This window comes from Mytilus galloprovincialis, chromosome 11, assembly GCF_965363235.1.
Source record: "Mytilus galloprovincialis chromosome 11, xbMytGall1.hap1.1, whole genome shotgun sequence".
Taxonomy (NCBI): domain Eukaryota; kingdom Metazoa; phylum Mollusca; class Bivalvia; order Mytilida; family Mytilidae; genus Mytilus; species Mytilus galloprovincialis.
The window spans coordinates 31866641-31887780 of record NC_134848.1 but is presented as its reverse complement, the minus strand read 5'-3'; the positions used below and the strand labels follow the sequence as shown (position 1 = coordinate 31887780).

The 21140-nt window shown below is 33.5% G+C and overlaps 1 protein-coding gene across 2 annotated transcripts; it reads right to left on the bottom strand.

Annotated features, from left to right (window-relative positions):
* Positions 1–477: 477 nt before the first annotated feature.
* LOC143051951 (uncharacterized) lies at positions 478–17372 on the bottom strand. 2 transcript variants are annotated; one of them, XM_076224935.1, is made up of 4 exons: positions 16755–17372; positions 6097–6252; positions 5480–5519; positions 478–650 (listed from the first exon to the last, which is right to left on the bottom strand). In XM_076224935.1, exons 1-4 carry the CDS (start codon positions 17237–17239, stop codon positions 567–569), a joined length of 765 nt encoding a protein of 254 aa, XP_076081050.1. In that variant the 5' UTR covers positions 17240–17372; the 3' UTR covers positions 478–566. The 2 variants fall into 2 exon arrangements, with proteins under 2 accessions (XP_076081050.1, XP_076081049.1); XM_076224934.1 differs by lacking the exon at positions 5480–5519 and having other exon boundaries at positions 16755–17367.
* Between the last annotated feature and the right edge of the window lie 3768 nt (positions 17373–21140).

Sequence of the window (21140 nt, the reverse complement as noted above, 5' to 3'; positions counted from 1 at the left end):
ATAAGCCAAAAACTGCATTTTACACCCATGTTCTATTTTTAGCCATGGTGGCCATCTTGGTTGATGGGCGGGGTCATCGGATAGTTTTTTTATAACTAGATACCCTAAGGATGATTTAGGCAAAGTTTGCTTTAATTTGGACCAGTAGTTTCAGAGGAGATGATTTTTGTAAAAGTTAAGGGACGACGACGACGATGGACGCCAAGTGATGAGAAAAGCTCACTTGGCCCTTTGGGCCAGTTGAGTAAAAATTGCATTCTGATATCTGATACATAGTTTATATTTTCATGGTACATGTTCATGGATTTTAGTTTTTTGAAAAAAATCAGTGGAGAAATTTTAAGCCATCTGATATAAACCTTCGATATAAATTCTTTAAATATTTGGCAAGAATAGTACACAGGAGAGCACTTACAAGACTAGACTTAAGAAATCTGCATACATTGGAAATGAAAATTAATTGTTGACACACAAGCCTGAAATTTTTTTACTTTATTTATATATGAAGAAGTACCTCTGCAACTGTCATTATCTGTATCTGTGTTACATCCGTTACATCAAGCATTTCATTTGATGAAATTATGAAAGTTAAGTCTGGAACTGCCACAACACGTACATCCTTGATCATGGTTTCCTCGACCAATCCTATACTACAAAAAGAACCATTTTCAAAATTAACCTTTCATCATTTTCATATACAGGGTACCAGGATTTGATAATTTAGGTCGAGTCAATCGATTGCGATCTTGTTTTAATCAGTTATTTAAGGTGGTTACAATATTTCATGGATTTTAAATATGTCAAGGGCTAAATATTTTTGTGAGGTTTTTTGTTCATGCTTTTCTTGTCACTGATTTTGATCTTCCTTAATGTTTATAGGACAAGGTACAATTTGGGGTAAAATTTTCCTTAACATAAACTGTAATCCAATGAAATATTTGGCTTCTATTCTTGTATGAAATATTTGCCTTTCATTGGTTACACAACCATAAATAGAGGCTCTAAAGAGCCTGTGTCCCTCACCATGGTCTATGTGCATATTAAACAAAGGACACAGATGGATTCATGACAAAATTGTGTTTTGGTGATGGTGATGTGTTTGTAGATCTTACTTTACTGAACATTCTTGCTGCTTACAATTATCTCTATCTATAATGAACTTGGCCCAGTAGTTACAGTGGAAAATATTTTGTAAAAAATTACAAAAATTTACAAAATTTATGAAAATTGTAAAAAAATGACTATAAAGGGCAATAACTCCTTTAGGGGTCAATTGACAATTTTGGTCATGTTGACTTATTTGTAGATCTTACTTTGCAGTACATTATTACTGTTTACAGTTTATCTCTATCTATAATAATATTCACGATAATAACCAAAAGCTGCAAAATTTTCTTAAAATTACCAATTCAGGGGCAGCAACCCAACAACGTGTTGCCTGATTGGTCTGAAAATTTCAGGGCAGATAGATCCTGACCTAATGAACAATTTTATCCTGCAAGATTTGCTCTAAATGCTTTGGTTTCAGAGATATGAGCCAAAAACTGCATTTTACCCTATGTACTATTTTTTAGCCATGTCAGCCATCTTGGTTCGCGGGCGGGGTCATCAAACACATTTTTGAAACGAGTTACCCTTATGATGATTGTGGACAAGTTTGGTTAAATTTGTCTAAGTAGTTTCAGAGGAGAAGATTTTTGTAAAAGATTACAAAAATTTACGAAAAATGGTTAAAAATTGACTATAAAGGGCAATAACTCCTTAAGGGGTCAACTGACCATTTTGGTAAAGTTGACTTATTTGTAGATCTGTCTTTGTTGAACATTATTGCTGTTTACAGTTTATCTCTATCTATAATAATATTCATGATAGAAGTTTCCATGTCAAAATTAGACCTTCTTATTCAGTGACTCATACTATAGTAAGTCATTTTTGTGTTTGAAACAATTGACAAAGGTATCAACTAACTGGATCTGGATGGTAAGTATTACTTTTGATTTCACAGCACTCACTTCATACTAACAACATTTCACTTGAGCAATCTGCTAAAACATTTTACCAGTTGATCAGTTAGTTGGAGAAGAAATCTAACTGCAATTTGGTAAACTGTTTTGGCCATTGCTATTGTGATACCCCAAAGGTCACTGGATAAGCACAGTAATAAGTTTTTTACATCTTGTGTTGAAAACCTGAGGACTGACAGATGTATGAGCAAAACTCATGATTATGCAAAATTAAATCAATTTGTACAAAAGAAATTTACTAAGTCAGAACAAGTAAAATTTTCAATTCCACCAGTCACAATAAATGGTCTATTTAATGAGATGATCAAACTTGACATTAATAAATCCACCGGATCTGATAACATAGGACCAAAAATTTTAAAATTGAGTGCTCCTTTCATAACGTCATCTTTAACTTACATTTTTAACAGAATAATAGATACAAGTACATTACCCAGTGTTCTAAAGAATGCAAGAGTAACCCCTGTTTTTAAAGCTGGTGAAAAATTCATGGCAACAAATTATAGACCAATTTCTGTACTTCCCGTTTTATCAAAACTTTTAGAAAAGCATGTTTCAAAACATTTGTATGACTACCTAAAAAGATTAGATCTTTTACACCCAGCACAGTCTGGGTTTCGACAAGAACACTCTTGCCAAACTGCCCTTATCAATATCATAGATAAATGGATACAGGATATGAATGATGGTAATATCAACTTAGCAGTCCTGTTGGATTTTAAGAAAGCTTTTGATGTAGTAGATCATGATATTCTCTGTAAAAAACTTGAAATTTATGGATTTGATAATACTGCTGTTTCTTTTTTTAAATCATATTTGAATGAAAGAACTCAACAAGTACAAATTGGTAATGCTCATTCTGAAAAACTTTATATCAAGTATGGTGTCCCCCAAGGCTCCATATTAGGCCCCCTTCTGTTTATATTATACATAAACGACCTTCCTATTTATATGCAAAATTGTTGCACTGATTTATATGCCGATGATTCAACTTTACATCTTTCTGGTAATTGTTATCAAACTCTACAGTCAAAGGTACAAGAAGATTTACATGGTGTAGAGGAATGGTGCAATGATAACAATATGTTCATCAATAAAAATAAAACAAAATATATGATTATTGGAACGAAGCAAAGAGCAATGCCACATTACAATGAGAGTTGTTTAACTATTAACAATCAAGTGATACAATCTTCCACATGTGAAAGTCTTTTAGGCATTAAAATTGACCCTTCCCTCACATGGACAAACCAAATTGATGTGATCTGCTCAAAAATATCATCTAGACTATATCTACTATTAAAGATTAAAAAATTTCTAAATCTAGACTGCAGAAAATTATTCTATAATGGTTATATCTTGCCACTAATTGATTATTGTTGTATAGTGTGGAGTAGTTGTAGCAGTGAGGGTTTAAAAAGGATATTAAAATTACAAAAGAGGGCTGCTAGATTAATACTAGAAACAGACCCATTCGCTCCTTCTGCACCCTTATTCAAACATTTAAACTGGATGACAGTTGAACAGAGAATAAAATATCATAAGTTAGTGATGACATTTAAGTGCATTAAAAATGATGCCCCATCATATCTTACTAACAAGTTTCATTATGTTTCAGACAGAAATCCATACCCCTTGAGAAATGCTGTTCAAGGAAACCTCATACTCCCTAAACCAAAAACAGAATTGTTCAAAAAATCTTTTATGTATTCTGGACCATTCTTGTGGAATAATTTGCCAATACCGTTAAGAAATATTACAAATGTTAATTCTTTCAAATACAAAATAACAGATCATTTATTGAAATCAACCTAGCTATATCAATAATATTAAAAACTGATCATGTCATCATGTTTATTTTTTTCATCACATTTTATCAAGTTGTATTAAACATTATTATCATACTTGACTTTTTATACTAATGTATGCAATGTATATGTTTGCATTTTGTTTGATTTCTCATGATGAGGGCCTCAGGGAAGATTAGTTATATAGCTAACTGTGTAACCCTCTTAAAATAAAGTATTGTTGTTGTTGTTGTTGTTGTTGTCCACTTAAAAAACACACCAAAATGTGTCTATATGAAGTGAAAACATTCATTGTTTATGAATGCTTATCGTGTCAATATTTTTAAATCACTTAAACCTGTCGAGCATTATTAAATATTGATTCGTATTCACATATATGTTGTTTACAAATCCAATCAATATTAATAAAGGAACAGTAGTTTTGTTTTGTTGTTGTTAAAATGGGACAGTAACTATATAATCATGATAATAGCCCAGATACCATTTATGTAGGAAGCAGGCCATGCGATACCCTCCTATATTATTAAGATATTTAACGTTTGGCATCACTGGGGTATATTTGTGCAAAAAAAGTTCACTTATAATTAATAAACGATAAATTTAACTGTACAAAACTAATCAATTACAATTTTTATGTTCATTCTAAGTATGCATGACATATTTGCCACTAAGCAACCAAGAGTTAAATTATGCGTTGCAAATTAACAAACCGCGTTGCACAAACTTATGCTAATCAAAGCATTGTCAATGTTGTGATCCAGCCATATTCATAGCTAGTCTGATATTCTTCTAACCATACTTTTTTTTTCTCTTTTCATTTCCAATCTTACTATAAAATTTCTGTGTAATTGTCCAAATGTAGGGAATTTCACAATATTGATGCAAATATTGATATATTTACATATTGATATGTCAATTTTAGACTCTGTCAGATTTTTTTTTAATAAATGGTGGTACAACAGGTCATGAGATATTAACTGTGGTGAATTAAGACTGGGGTTGTTTCCAATTAATACTTACACCTTTGAGTGTAATTATTTGAAAATCATGACATTTGATAATCATACTGACTCTTACTTGCCAATTGAAAGAATTGGAGTTATACCATTTCAAAAAAGTGTGGGAATCAACTTAGATCTATTAATACACATGTTGACCCAAATTTCGTTGAATAACAACTTACACAAGCATAAGATACTTATATAAAACAAAATTCTTATCAACTGATTCAATTGATGTAAAAATACTTTTTCAAAATAATTCATAAATAGTAAATCATTATAAATTTTGATTTACAAAGGAACTATATGCAAGTGTATATCTAAAATAAAAGGGTTGTTCGTCCAATCTTTTCTAAATTCAAGGGCAAATAAAATGTCAAAAGTTGGCAGTTGATGATTAACATGATTAAAATGGTGTAGAAAGATTCCACAAATCATAAAAACACATTATAAGTTTCATGATATGTCTTCAACTTAGCATGGCTGAATCAATAAAACCACTGCAAGCAAAACGCATTTTTATTGTGCCATTCTTATTCTTATCTGGTGTCTATTTGAAAGCAGAAGTCATTGATATCATCTTTCACTGTGGATAGACAGGATAATGTTCCATGTCTTGGGCATTGGTCTTTACCAAACAGAATACCTTTATTTCCTCCAGATGTCGTTTGATCTGTTTTAGAATCCTGCAACCAAAACCAGACGTCTTTAATCATGTTTTCAAAAATTATTAAATTGCCATAAAAGTTATTGCCTTTACTGAGGACATATTATTGCTAAAAGTTTTGAGATGTTCTGGTGTTTTAAAGCGGACACGCTTTGCAAATAATAATAATTGAACACGTTTGGATCATTTAGGATTTTGAGGACATGTTTGGGCATTGTTGGGGAGATTGACACTTTTGGAAGTGTTACATATACATTGTATCATGTCTGTCTGAATTTCAAAATTTTAAAGAAATAACATTTTCATTCCACTAATTAAGCTTGCTCATGTTGTTTCATTTCTTGTTGTAGCAAGATGTTCGTAAGGAATCTTAGCTGCTATTCTCAATTTAAAAAAAACAATATCTTACTGGTTTTACATGTATGTACATGTATTGTAACACAATAGTCCAGCAATGTGAAAAAAACCCTGAAAAGTCAGTCCTCATTCTGCAGTATGTTAAGGTTAAGCACAAAGTGGTTAAAGAAACAGTCTTGTCAATAGTCATGATAGTAATGGTCAAAATTTATTTTCACCATATTTTTTAAAGAATTTACCTTCCCTTTAGGTTACACATTCTGCAAAACTTCTCCAGCATTGTTGTGAACCTCATTTCTTCCACTGTTCTAGAAGTCAACAACAAATCACGAAGTATTTCTTTTAGGTCATTTTGAAAGTCATGTCTTCCAGCTTCAATATGATGTATCATAACTCTGAAAAAAAAATCCTAATTATTTATATAAGAACTGGACACTGATTAGAGGTGCATAGAATCTGCTGTCGATTTGGAAACTTGTTCTATAATCTATTATTAAGTCAGACTTGGTGTCTATTTGAGTCGTACCTGTACATATATATATGCAAAATCAAATAAATGGGGAATATGTCTATGGGACACAGATGATGCCCCCGCTAGCATATCATATAAAGTTATAAAGGGCAGGGTTTCCCCGAGTCAATTATTTTTTTCGCCAACTTACATAAATATATTTTTCGTTTAAAATGTTCCTTCTTTCTAACCCCCCCCCCCCCCATTTACTTTTTAAAAGATACTATAAAAATAGCAATATAGACATCATAATTTTGACTTCAAAAGTTTATCGGATATACATTTCCCTTCCAGTTGAAGGATAAAGACTAAAGGCAGAGACTTTTCTTACTTTTCAACAGGTTTGGAACAACCCTCCAAATGTGGGATATCCCTTAAATAAGGGACTGTCCCTCAGACAAGGGATCATTTTGCTGTTGTAGAAAAGTAAAAAGAAAAATTTAGCTTTTTTTTAACTTAAACGGGGAAAAATTCATTATATTTGGAACAACTTTTCTTAAAGAGGGGTCCACTTATTTTTTAAAATAAAGAAGATACATGTACATGATGTATAAGTCCAGGAATATTACAAAATTCTTGGACATGTTTTGACCATATAATACCAGATAGTTGTATAGTTCTTTGGGAAAAGTTTCTTCAAATGATATGAATATGTGCCCTTTTGTACTAAAAAGTGGTTTTTACAACAAAACATTTTTTTTTTATCACTTGAAATTGATCCCTGATTTAAGGGATAGTCATTACATTGAAGGGTTACTTATTTGAGGAGTTGTTCCCAACCTGTTGAATATATTTCTTCATAACGACAGTTTTCTTTTCCGGACCATCGTAAATGAAAAAGTTGAGACGTAAAAATATGCTTGAAACACGTGCGTCGCCAAAACGAAAAATAAATAAAATGGATGAAATCAAATCATTATATATATTTCTTTCGCCAAATTCTTTCGCAAATGATGAATTTTAATCGCCACAATTTTTATTTTTTTGCAAAATGCGAAAATGGTGAACGCCAGCGGTAACCTTGAAAGGGACATAACTGAAGAACAGTAAAAGTGACGCTACTCAAATTTGTACTTGATCTGAGTTTTGTGGTTATATGTATTGTGTATAAGTTTTATAACATTTCGTTGAGGCAAACTGAAGGTAGAGAACGGAAACAAAAAATTCAGCAATTATTCCATTTGTAAAGGGGCATAACTTTAGAACAGTAAAAGTGACACCACCAAAATTCAAACTTGATCTGTATTTTGTGGTATTAAGCATTGTGTATAAGTTTCATAACATTTGGTTGAGGCTAACTTTAGTTAGGGAATGGAAATGAAAACTAGTATTTTTTCCATTTGTAAAGGGGCATAACTCTAGAACAGTAAAAGTGACACTACCGAAACTCAAACTTGATCTGTGTTTTGTGGTAATAAGCATTGTGAATAAGTTTCATAACATTTGGTTGAGGCAACCTAAACTAGATTTGATTTGATTTTTGGTGTTTTAACGCCACTTTTAAGCACCGCTTTTGGGCCAATTTTTATTGGTGGAGGGAGCCGGAGTGCCAGGAGAAAACCACCGACCTGTGATAGGAAAACTGACAATCCTAGTCAATTTAGATTGGAGTCCAGTGCACCCGCACAAGCGGGGTTCGAACTCACAACCTCAGTGTTGACTGGCTAGTGATTACAGTAGTAACTACTTAGACCACTCGGCCACTGAGGCCCCTCCTAAACTAGAGAGCGGGAATGAAAAATTCAGCAATTTTTCCATTTGTAAAGGGGCATAACTCTAGAACGGTTTAAGTGACGCCACTGAAATTTAAACTTGATCTGTGTTTTGTGGTAATAAGCCTTTTGTAGAAGTTTTATAACATTTGGTTGAGGCAAACTAAAGTTAGAGGACGGAAACCAACTTTGGGAAGTAAGCCAAAATATTTATCAAATGGAATTTATTTTAAGATGTTGCATTAGAATGGAGATATCTGTATTGTATTTCGTTGCTAGGTAAACTCAATTTGTGACAGTCAAATCTACGTTTCACGAAGGCCAAGCTTAAAATACAATACAGATATCTCCCAATTACAGATATTTGAATTTTAATGAGGGCCGGTAAATAATGAAAACTTATAAATGTAAATAAAATGCTCCGCTGGGTGCAGCTTGAAACGACCACAGAGGTCGAACCCTGAACAGTTGGGGCAAGTATGGACACAACATTCATTATAAGCTTGATACAGCACTGAATTTGGATTGTGATTAAATATTTGACACAGCATAGGTTTCTGACACAGAATGAATGTGGTCTAAGAACTTAAAAATATTTTTAATTTGCCTATTCAAACCATATCATTATTATTTGCTTTTATATATAAATCAGAAATAACCAATTTAAAATGGAAAATTTTAAAGAAAAAAAATGGAAAAAAAGGAAAAAAAAATCCCTCCCCCAAATTTTTTGAACCCCCTTATGATTCATCACCCCCAAACTCAATCTCAGCCTTCCCTTTGTGGTATGGTACCTTGCAGTACAATTTCAGAGAGATCCATATATACACTTGAACACAAGTTATTGTCTTGAAAGTAGAAAAATGCTTGTTTTTAGGCCCCTTTTTGGCCCAAAATTCCTAAACGTTCAGGGCAATTACCCCCAAACTCAAACCAAGCTTTCCCTTTGTGATATGGAACCTTGTAGTACAATTTCATAAAGATCCATACACTTACGCACAAGTAATTGTCCTAAAACTAGAAAAATGCTTGTTTTTTGCCCCTTTTTGGCCCCTAATTCCTAATATGTTTAGGCAATTACCCCATAATCAATCCCAGCCTTCCCTTTGTGGTATGGTACATTGCAGTACAATTTCAGAGAGATCCATACACTTGAACACAAGTTATTGTCTGGAAACTAGAAAAATTCTTATTTTTGGCCCCTTATTCCTAAACGTTGTGGGCAATTACCCCCAAACTCATTTTCAGCTCTCCCTTTGTGATATGGAACCTTGTAGTGTTGTGATATGGAACCTTGTAGTACAATTTCAGAAAGATACATACATGACATACACTTACACACAAGTTATTGTCATGAAACTAGAAAAATGCTTGTTTTTGCCCCTTTTTTGGCCCCTAATTCCTAAAATTTTGAGGCAATTACCCCCATAATCAATCCCAGCATTCCCTTTGTGATATGGAACCTTGTGGTACAATGTCAGAGAGATCCATACACTAACACACAAGTTATGTCTGGAAGTTTTTTTTTGTCCCCTTTTTGACCCCTAATTCCTTAACTGTTGGTACCATTATCCCCAAAATCAATCCCAACCTTTCTGTTGTGGTATTGAACCTTATGGTAAAATTTCATAGAGATCTATTCACTTAAATTAAAGTTAGAGTGCGAAAACCAATGTGTCTTCTGACGACGACGACAACGACGACGACGCCAACTTCATACAAATATACGACCACAAAAATTTGTTTGCGGTCGTATAAAAATGGAAAAAAAATGGTAACATTTGTCATTTCCATGTGTAAGGGCAATAACTCCCATAAGAAGTTGTCTGACAGTTTTACAGCTGTGAGGTTTAATTATGCATACAAATTTTCCAAAATGCTAAAATTATCACTGATACCTTTATCTTACATTCATTTAGAGTATTTTCCTGAAGAAATAACTGTGAAGAACTTCTTAAAAGCAATCGTGCTTTGAAAACGTACACAGATTTAACATTTCCGTCTCTGGTCCATGTTTTACCATTGTCAAGTCAACATCCAGTATTAGAAAAATGTGATTTTTAAAATATAAAGCAAAGTTGTTGAGAACATAATGTCTGTCACCATGCTGGTGACGATTTGTCTCGGTGCTGAAGTGTCTAGAATGCTGCAAACTTGACACATTCAGTCAGGGGTACTACTTGTACAAGTTATTATTATCCACCCCTAGTTGATCCGGCCCTATAATAAAATAATAATGAATAATTAACTTCGGCGGATTTGGTGACATATCTGAATCAGTATAAATGGAATTTGTAAAAAGTATCGATGAATAGTGACAGCAGGTAAGTGAAGGATGCCTAATATTACCTTTAGCATGTTTAGAGAAACATTCAGATGAATTACTTTAAATCGATACAAAAATGAGTAATCAGTGTGATTTGTACAATTTGTTAAGCAGCATCGATATCAGTATATGAATATGAAGTTATTTTCCATGATAACCATGATAACTCAGAATACAATTGGGAAAAGTTTATATTCAATTCCGACACATAGAAGAGATAAATAGATATTTACAATCCACTGGAACACATAATAATGTAATTACCATAATGATCATTAGTCTATACATTTGTAATTGGTTTGTTTATTCAACAATTGTCTGATGATCGTGAACCAAAGTAAGGCTGGTCGTAATCACTTAATTCAATTAAAATCATAGCTATTAAAATTTACTAAGAGCTAATTTCCTAATTCTTGTAGAGTAAAACTTTGGTGGCTTGCTTGCTTTGTTTGTATAACAATGTATAAACTTTTAACTCAAGCTTTGACATCTTCAAACAATATATATAGGCATAGTTAAACCTGTATATATTATATTTACATTTAATTGGACGTTATCCCAATAAAATTGTACAATATACAAACAAAGCAAGTAAGTAAGCTAACCTGAAAGTCTTGCTCTACATGCATTAGGAAATTAGCTCTAAATAAACAATTCACAGGGCCGTAACTAGGCCTTGGGAACAGACGAGGCAGGGGTTTAACGGGAGCCGCCGATTGAGGCCCCCTGGCCGAGAATTGTAACATTAATTTATGGTTCAAAATATATCTTGTTACCTCCGTTGTTTGTATCATATTTATCGTTTTGTTTCATATTTACCATATAAAGAACTGTAATAGTCTATCAGAGCCGGTTGACAGAAATTTGCCTCGAATTTTGTACCATCAATTATATAAAATTTACAGTAGGTTATATGTCTGATAGTAGAAAATGCGGGACAAGTGTGTGTGGTCAACGTTTTATTAAAAATAACACACATTTTCAATAACACTTTAATAAAGCGCAAAGAGTGGAACCTAGTCACTGTCTGTGAATGCTAGTTTGACCTTTCTTGTGCCACTATTATCCCATCGTCTGACTACTTTCTTTGAATTGAATAATTAATTTTTTTTGCTAATTCTATAAACATGATAAATGCATGTGCGTATTGCTGTGTGTTTGTTTTTCTTACAATGTACATTGGCTAGAGGTATAGGGGAGGGTTGAGATATCAAAAAACATGTTTAATTTTTAGTTCATTTATATATTTCAGAGTTTTATAGTATGACGTCCATTATCACTGAACTACATGTAGTACACATTATTGTTTAGGGGCCAGCTGAAGCACGCCTCCGGATTCGGGATTTTCTCGCTGTACTGAAGACCCATTGGTGGCCTTCGGCTGTTTTCTGCTCTTCGGTCGGGTTGTTGTCTCTTTGACACATTCCACATTTCCATTCTCAATTTTATTACACCCGAATCAATAATGATACAAATTAAATACTCTCTAGTCACCTTTACCATGGTTAATTGTGTGACCGTCTTTATTTCACAAGCCCAAAGTATTCCCACAATACTCCATGGAAATTCAAAGTATCAAGCAATCAAATTGTCATTCTGCCAAGGTCTTGTCCTGTCCGTTTAACATTTGAATGGAATAATCACATACATTTTGTAACTTGCTCTCTATATATAGCTAAAAGAAAGCCTACTTCATGTACTTGCCGTTAAACCAAACAAATCCTCCATCCATCCAAAATAAATGTTTTGTTTTCGAATAGCAGCCAGGTTTGCAGCAAAACATTTGAAAATGCCTCAAATCTTCATTTTATTTGAAAGAGAACTACATACAAATTGTGGGGTGTTTAGGTATTCATGTGTGATCTGTGAATGCTTCTTTAATAATATTAACTGAGCAAGGTGAAGAATTCAAACTATTTTAATTTTGATTTACTTTGCGAACTGACAACATGACTGATAATGTTGGAAATATCCATTATCAATAATTCATTTTCACGGGAAATAAATAATTACAGAACCAAATGCCGGTTTACTGGCGATGGTAATCAGATACAGAGATATTGATACCTTACGTTGAAATAAAAGTACAGAAGCTGCACGTCAACATAAATTACTATTCGAAGTATGCATTACTTAATTCTTGATGTTAAAATGCAAGGATGTGTTCTACCCTCTGCATGCATGCCTAACTTTCTCCATTTTCTTTTTTTCCCTTATTATTTTTTTTTGCCAGCAATTGCCTCGTCTGCCTCATTGTAGTTACGGCCCTGATTCAAGGTCTTTATAGTTGGATCTTTTATTAGAAGTTCTAATAACGTTTGTCAGGACCTCAGCAGGAATATCAACTCTTCCTGCTGCTTTTCAAAGATAAGCATGAAATACATGTACAGCTTTTAAGACTTCTTCTTATATATATCTATAATAATATTCAAGATAATAACAAACTAGAGGTTCTAAAGAGCCTGTGTCGCTCACCTTCGTCTATGTGAATATTCAACAGAGGACACAGATGAATTCATGACAAAATTGAGTTTTGGTGATGGTGATGTTTTGTAGATCTTACTTTACTGAACAATCTTGCTGCGTACAATTATCCCTATTAATTAGGTTTGGCCCAGTAGTTTCAGTGGAAAATGTAAGTAAAAACTTACAAATTTTATGAAAATTGTTAAAATTTACCATAAAGGGCAATAACTCCTTAGGGGGTCAATTGACCATTTTGGTCATGTTGACTTATTTTTAGGTCTTACTTTGTTGAAAATTATTGCTGTTTACAGTTTATCTCTATCTATAATAATATTCAAGATAATAACAAAAAAGCCAAAATTTCCTTAAAATTACCAATTCAGGGGCAACCTACTAACCAGTTGTCCAATTCATCTGAAAATTTAAGAGCAGATAGTTCTTGACCTGATAAACAATATCAACCCCTATCAGAATTGCTCTAAATGCTTTGGTTTTTGAGTTATGAGCCAAAAACTGCATTTTACCCCTATGTTCTATTTTTAGCCATGGCGGCCATTTTGGTTGATTGGTCGGGTCACCGGACACAATTTTTAATCTAGATACCCCAATGATGATTGTGGCTAAGTTTCATTTAATTTGGCCCAGCAGTTTCAGAGGAGAAGATTTTTGTAAAAGATTACATAGATTTACGAAAAATGGTTAAAAATTGACTTTAAAGGGCAATAACTTCTAAAGGGATCAACTGACCATTTTGGTCCAGTTGACTTATTTGTAAATCTTACTTTGCTGAACATTTTTGCAGTTTACAGTTTATCTCTATCTATAATAATATTCAAGATAATAACCAAAAACTGCAAAATTTCCTTAAAATTATCAATTCAGTGGCAGCAACCCAACAACCAGTTGTCCAATTCATCTGAAAATTTCAGGGCAGGTAGATCTTAACCTGATAAACAAATTTACCCCATGTCAGATTTGCTCTAAATGCTTCGGTTTTTGATTTATCAGCCAAAAACTGCATTTTACCCCTATGTTCTATTTTTAGCCATGGCGGCCATTTTGGTTAATTGGTCGGGTCACCGGACACAAATTTTAAACTAGATACCCCAATGATGATTGTGGCCAAGTTTGATTTTATTTGGCCCAGTAGTTTCAGAGGAGAAGATTTTTGTAAAAGTTAACGACGGACGACGACGACGACGGACGACAGACGACGGACGCAGGACACCAAGTGATGGGAAAAACTCACTTGGCCCTTTGGGCCAGGTGAGCTAAAAACTGCAAAATTTTGTTAAAACTACCAATTTGGTGGCAGAAACCCAACAATGGGTTGCTCGATTCGTCTGATAATTTCATGGCTGATAGATCTTGACAAATTGAACAATTTAACCCCATGTCAGATTTGCTCTAAAAGCTTTAGTTTTTAAGATATAAGCTAAAAACTGCATTTGACCCCTATGTTCTATTTGTAGCCATGGTGGCCATGTTTGACGATGGATCAAAACTTCGGAGTTTCAGAGAAGAAGATTTTTGAAATAGTTTATGACAACAGACGACGAAGGACGCCAAGTGATGGCATAAGCTCACATGGGGCCCTTTGGGCTCCGGTGAGCTAAAAAGGGAGACAATGCCATTTAATATAAGGCAAAATAATAAAAACTAGAGGCTCTAAAGAGCCTGTGTCGCTCACCTTGGCCTATGTGAATATTACACAATGGACACAGATGGATTCATGACAAAATTGTGTTTTGGTGATGGTGATGTGTTTGTAGATCTTACTTTACTAAACATTCTTGCTGCTTACAATTATCTCGATCTATAACAGTACTTTCTGTGGAAAATGTTATTGAAAATCTTCAAATTTTTAGAAAATTGTTAAAAATTGACTATGAAGAGTAATAACTCCTTAGGTGGTCAATTGACTATTTTGGTCATAGTGACTTATTTTTAGTTCTTACTTTGCTGTACATTATTGCTGTTTACAGTTTATCTCTATCTATAATAATATTCAAGATAACAAAAAAAACAGCAAAATTTCCTCAAAATTACTAATTCAGTAGCAGCAACCTAACAACCGATTATCCGATTCATCTGAAAATTCCAGGGCAGATAAATCGTGACCTGATCAACAATTTTACTTCCTGTCAGATTTGTTCTAAATGCTTTGGTTTTTGAGTTATAAGCCAAAAACTGCATTTTACCCCTATGTTCTATTTTTAGCCATGGCGGCCATCTTGGTTGGTTGGCCGGGTCACCGGACACATTTTTTAAACTAGATACCCCAATGATGATTATGACCAAGTTTGGATTAATTTGTCCCAGTAGTTTCAGAGGAGAAGATTTTTGTAAAAGATAACTAAGACTTACGAAAAATGGTTAAAAATTGACTAAAAAGGGCAATAACTCCTAAAGGGGTCAACTGACCATTTCGGTCACGTTGACTTTTTTGTAAATCTTACTTAGCTGAACATTATTGTAGTTTACAGTTTATCTCTATCTATAATAATATTCAAGATAATAACCAAAAACAGCAAAATTTCCTTAAAATTACCCAATTCAGGGGCAGCAACCCAACAACGGGTTGTCCTATTCATCTGAAAATTTCAGGCCAAATAGATCTTGACCTGATAAACAATTTTACCACGTGTCAGATTTGCTCTAAATGCTTTGGTTTTTGAGTTATAAGCCAAAAACTGCATTTTACCCCTATGTTCTATTTTTAGCCATGGCGGCCATCTTGGTTAGTTGGCCGGGTCACCGGACACATTTTTTGAACTAGATACCCCAATGATGATAGTGGCCAAGTTTAGTTTAATTTGGCCCAGTAGTTTCAGAGGAGAAGATTTTTGTAAAAGTTAACGAAGACGACGGACGACGACGACGGACGACGGACACCGGACGCAAAGTGATGGGAAAAGCTCACTTGGCCCTTCGGGCCAGGTGTGCTAAAAATCTTAAAGACTCATTATCTTTAATAAATATGTACAATGATGTATGGAAAAGTTTGACACAAGCTTTCTGTTTTTTTGGTGTTTTTTTTTCGATTTTAAAGACTGAAAATAAAATATATTGACTCTGAAATTAAAATTTTGGGTTATATATTAAAACCACTATATACTCATGATACTGCACAGACTTTAAACCCATTGACAAGGATGATGGTGTCTAAGTAACTGCAATTCAGAATACCGAACATGTTGAATGAGGGCATTTTTTTAAAGAAAATACTTTTAACCATGCTATTGACATTCTTATCTTTATCTATAATCATATTTTTTACTTTTCTTTATTTTCTGTTTTTTTTATATTTTTGGTTTATTTTTCTATTTCAACAATTTCTTTATCATATTGGCTTGAATTTTTTTATTTTGTTCATCTAAAGTTCCTTTCTTAGTGGTCCATTTATAAACATGATAAAACATCATTTCCTTAAGTTCTACATGTTCTAGTTCGTTAATATATGATCATGATGATAAACCTGTCATCCATACATGTTTACTACGCATGGACGGACTTACCGGACAACAACACTTCTGTGAAAACAGAGGTGACCCATTTGTCTGATTGATTTTCAAATCTTTTCAGATATATGATTGCGGAAATAAGATAGTAAAAAATGTACGTAACATTGAGTTTTCAGTGAATAGATTCAAATCAAATTTGATGCAATTTTTATATAATAAAGAAGAAATATACACGATCAAAGCCTTAGATGGGCGGAGTTACCAGACTGCATCGTATCTTCATTTTTATTCCCTATAAATATTTTTTTATATTGGGGCGGATCGACTAAGGGCCCGATTGACATGAAGCTACAAGAACTTGAGAAGTACCTGACTGACATTGCAGTAGTGAATGAAAAGATGGTAATTTTAATTTTACCTGGAACTACTACCCACAGTTTTCATCAACTCTTCATCATCATGGTGTTCATCTGAATCAGCATCAACTTTGGGAAGAAAGTTTTTAACAAGATATTCTATAACTTTAAAATGATTTTCCTGTTCAAGTTCTTTGACACTTGTGTCAAATGTCAAGTTAGCATTCAAATAATCCATCATCTTGATTAAATCTGCATCGAGGGGTGGCAAAACTGCATTTATATTTGAAAACATGTCGAAAAATTCATCAATGCTCTTCGTGGATGGGTCGATCCAGTTCCAATTAATCTGAAGATTTTCTAGTTCGCTCATCGTCCAATCACTTGTTTCACGCGGAATGTAACTACTCAGTGCAGTTAATTTCTTCTTCTTATCGCTTGATGCGGAATAATAATCGCCATCTGATCTTTTTGTCCACAGTGGATCATCTTCTGAATTTGAGCTGTGCCGTTTGCGTTTGCGTTTAGGTTTCGAGGATGACGCCATGTTGTGCCGAGGATAATTGTTCTCAACTCATCAATATACGGCAGCCGGTACGGTCACAGAACCGTTCGAATGCAGCACCGGAATACGTCCCCAGAACCATTTAAAAGTCATGCGCAGCACTTGTTAGCTAAATACCGACAAACAATTGTGACCTGAATGACCACAAATAAACACAACATAATATATATTATATATATATATTGTAATCACAGTAGTCTTAGATTATAATTATGAGTTTCGTTTGTTTGTCTCAGTGATTAAGGAGGTTATATGAGACATATAACCTCCTTGGTCTGATTAAATGATAACGAGGTGTTTGTCGCTCCTTTTTTTAAATAAATTGTGACCTATATTATAGTTGTTATAGTCATATCCCATAATTATTGTAGCTGAATATTTCTCTTATGTAAAAAGTACCCAGTAATCAATAAAAAAATTATTTGATCTATATGTATGGAACGCCACGACTGCCTTATGTTAATAATCAGCATTATACGCAGTGTTCACAGCATTATATGAAGTGATCACAGTATTATATGTAGTGCTCACAACATTATACGAAGTGATCACAGCATTATATGCAGTGTTCACAACATTATATGAAGTGCTCACAACATTATATTAAGTGCTCACAACATGATATTAAGTGCTCACAACATGATATTAAGTGCTCACAACATTATATTAAGTGTTCACAACATTATACGTTTTTTGTTGTATGATGAGATTGATGTATGATGAGATTTATGAATGATGAGATCATTCGGTAAACTTCGTTTTTTAGCGGAAATTACCGAATCCATAATTGGTAAATTACGGTAAATTAATGCCCAGCAAACAAATTTAAACAGTTATTATTATATATGTGATCATTAAGGCAATATACAATATTTAAAACTGATTGAAATAAGTAAATTAAGAAGTATGATCAATTTAACCCAAGTTTATTCCACACCAGGGCATTTTAAACTTATTTTGAGGATTAGTTTCACCATATTCACAACTTAATATGTATATAATTCCTTCCCTCTTATGTTCAAGGAAAATCGACGATTTGCCCCCCCCCCCCTTTTTTCACCGGTCTAGGAAAAACATGATGAATTGACATTTTCTTATAAAAAAAATCATTAATAAAATGCTAAATTATTTTCCTAAGATCTATTTTGTAACTGAATCTGGGACTTAATCATTTCTTTGAATGTCCGAGCATACAGTTATATTTGTTTATTTTTCTTGTTTCAATTGCCATGTACATGTATGAGGCTAAAAAAATGTCACCATTTGTAAGGATATGAAGGTGTTTTACAGATATTAGAATAATGTACAAAAAAGTAAGTCTAGAGAGCAAGACCAAATAAATATAGAGGTCATGAAGAAAATATTGATTGATTGTATGTTGTTTAACGTCCAGTGGCAAATATTTGATGCATGTTGAGGACAAATATAATAAAGATCAATTGGCAGGAAAAGAAAGTATAAAGTGAAATAGTAAAAACAAAGATCTAAACTGAATATAGAGATATAGAAACGATGATCCGAACCCCCCCCCCCCCCCAACCCCCTTAGAAAAAAAACAACAACCAAAAAACAAAACACTCACACTCGCATATACCGTATATACATCTCTAAAAAATCTAAAATTTTGGTTTCATTGTGCCCCCCCCCCCCAGACATCAAGGTTCTGGATCCGCCCCTGCGTGTATATAGCAAAATCTTAAATACAGCGTTTCGTGGTACTCCTGTCAGATGCGGAACGTACATATAATGTTGGATATATTATTGGTATCGATTCGACCCCGAACTTCTTAATTATTGGCAATATTAATTATGTAGAAAACAAAAGGGTCTGGAGTGATGTTATTTTTAATTAACAGCATGGTACTATATTAGTTATATATACTCTCAGATCAGTATTTATAGTGTCTTTTTATTGTTGGGACATACAAGTACCCGCCCACATGCACGTTCACTCTATTTTCTTGTTATATCATATGTATTTATATTTGTACCTATCTAATGAGTTAATATAAAAAAGAAGATGTGGTATGATTGCCAATGAGACAACTATCCACAAAATACCAAAATGACACAAACATTAACAACTATAGATTACCGTACGGCCTTCAACAATGAGCAAAGCCCATACCGCATAGTCAGCTATAAAAGGCCCCGATACGACCATGTAAAACAATTCAAACGAGAAAACTAACAAGCCTTTTACAACTGATTTTCATAGTTCGTTCTTATGTTGTTCTGTTACGCCACTGTCCCAGGTTAGAGGGAGGATACCAACATCCCGCTAACATGTTAAAACCCGCTTCATTTTGCATATATGTGGCCGTCAGGAGGAGCCTTTATTTCAGTGGTTGTCGTTTGTTAATTAATGTGTTTTATACATGTTAGTTTTTCGATCGTTTGTTTGTACATAAATTAGGAATATTTTTCGTTTATCATTTCGGGGCCTTCTATAGCTGACTTTCCGGTATGGGTTTTCCTCATTGTTGAAGGTCGTACTGTGGCCGTTTAGCTGTTTAAAATTTCTGTGATGTCATTTTGTCTCTTGTGGAAAGTTTTTTCATTAGCAAGCATACCACTTTTATATATATATGTACCGTGCAAACTGACGAACAAACGTAGTAAACGTTTTATTCATCCCCACAAACTCAATTTTCATAAGAGATGATAACTTTAAATGAAAATGTTAAACAGGGTCTTGAAAGGGTAAATTTTTCTATGAAAGTTTAAATTTCTATATAAGACTGCTGATCATATTTAGAAGACAATGTTAGTACTTGCCGGGCTAAAAAGCTTGTAAAACTGAAATGGAATAATTGATGTAAAGTTATGTTTAACACCTACAGTGAAATGCTTTAAACTGCATTTTCCATATCTGTTAGATACTTATTCATGTAAAAATGCCAAATTCTGAAAATCGATGCCAAAAATGACTCTATCATGACATATATCAGCTAGCGTAATATGGCACCTATGTGTTATAGAAAGCTGACTGTTTTATTTAAAAGGTAGTTAAGCTTTTTAAAACTGAGTACGGACTATGAAGTGGCACCTTGCTAAATTTCTTCAGTTGGAAATGAACTCGAGAATGTATCATACAAATTTTCCTTCGATATTTCATTAAATAAACTTTTTATTACTTAACTTACATTTTGCCATTCGTATTTCTTACGACGAACAGAACTACTTCAATCATTTACCTCTCAGTTTCATCTTTTCCTTACTTATTTCAATCAGTTTTAAATATTGTATGCTACCTTATGATAACATGATTTTAATAACTTTTTAAATTTGTTTGCTGGGCATTACCGTTATTTACCAATTATGGATTCGGTAATCTCCGCTAAAAAACGAAGTTTACCGAATGATCTCATCATTCATAAATCTCATCATACATCAATCTCATCATACAACAACAAACGTATAATGTTGTGCGCACTTAATATAATGTTGTGAGCACTTAATATAATGTTGTGAGCACTTATTATAATGTTGTGAGCACTTAATATAATGTTGTGAGCACTTAATATAATGTTGTGAACACTGCATATAATGCTGTGAGCACTGCATATAATGCTGTGATCACTTCGTATAATGTTGTGAGCACTACATATAATGCTGTGATCACTCCATATAATGCTGTGAACACTGCGTATAATGCTGATTATTAACATAAGGCAGTCGTGGCGTTCCATATATATGTATTCATCCATACGGAGACGCCCTTTAATTTCAACGATGAGTATTAATGGTATTAATATCAAAAGTCTATTATAGTTTAATACTTGTATACGTTATATTATTAGATCTTTAATTATAGGTATCTCCCAAGAGCGTTGCTGGAAAAGCTGGTTTGCGGGACGGTGACTTGATTTGCTACATTAAC

Coding starts and splice junctions, on each gene's coding strand:
- LOC143051951 (XM_076224934.1), bottom strand. CDS start 17,239: ATGGCGTCATCCTCGAAACCTAAACGCAAACGCAAACGGCACAGCTCA. Junction 6,253..16,754: donor ACTGTGGGTAGTAGTTCCAG/GTAAAATTAAAA, acceptor TTTTTTTTTCAG/AGTTATGATACATCATATTG. Junction 651..6,096: donor ATGTGTAACCTAAAGGGAAG/GTAAATTCTTTA, acceptor TTCTTTTTGTAG/TATAGGATTGGTCGAGGAAA.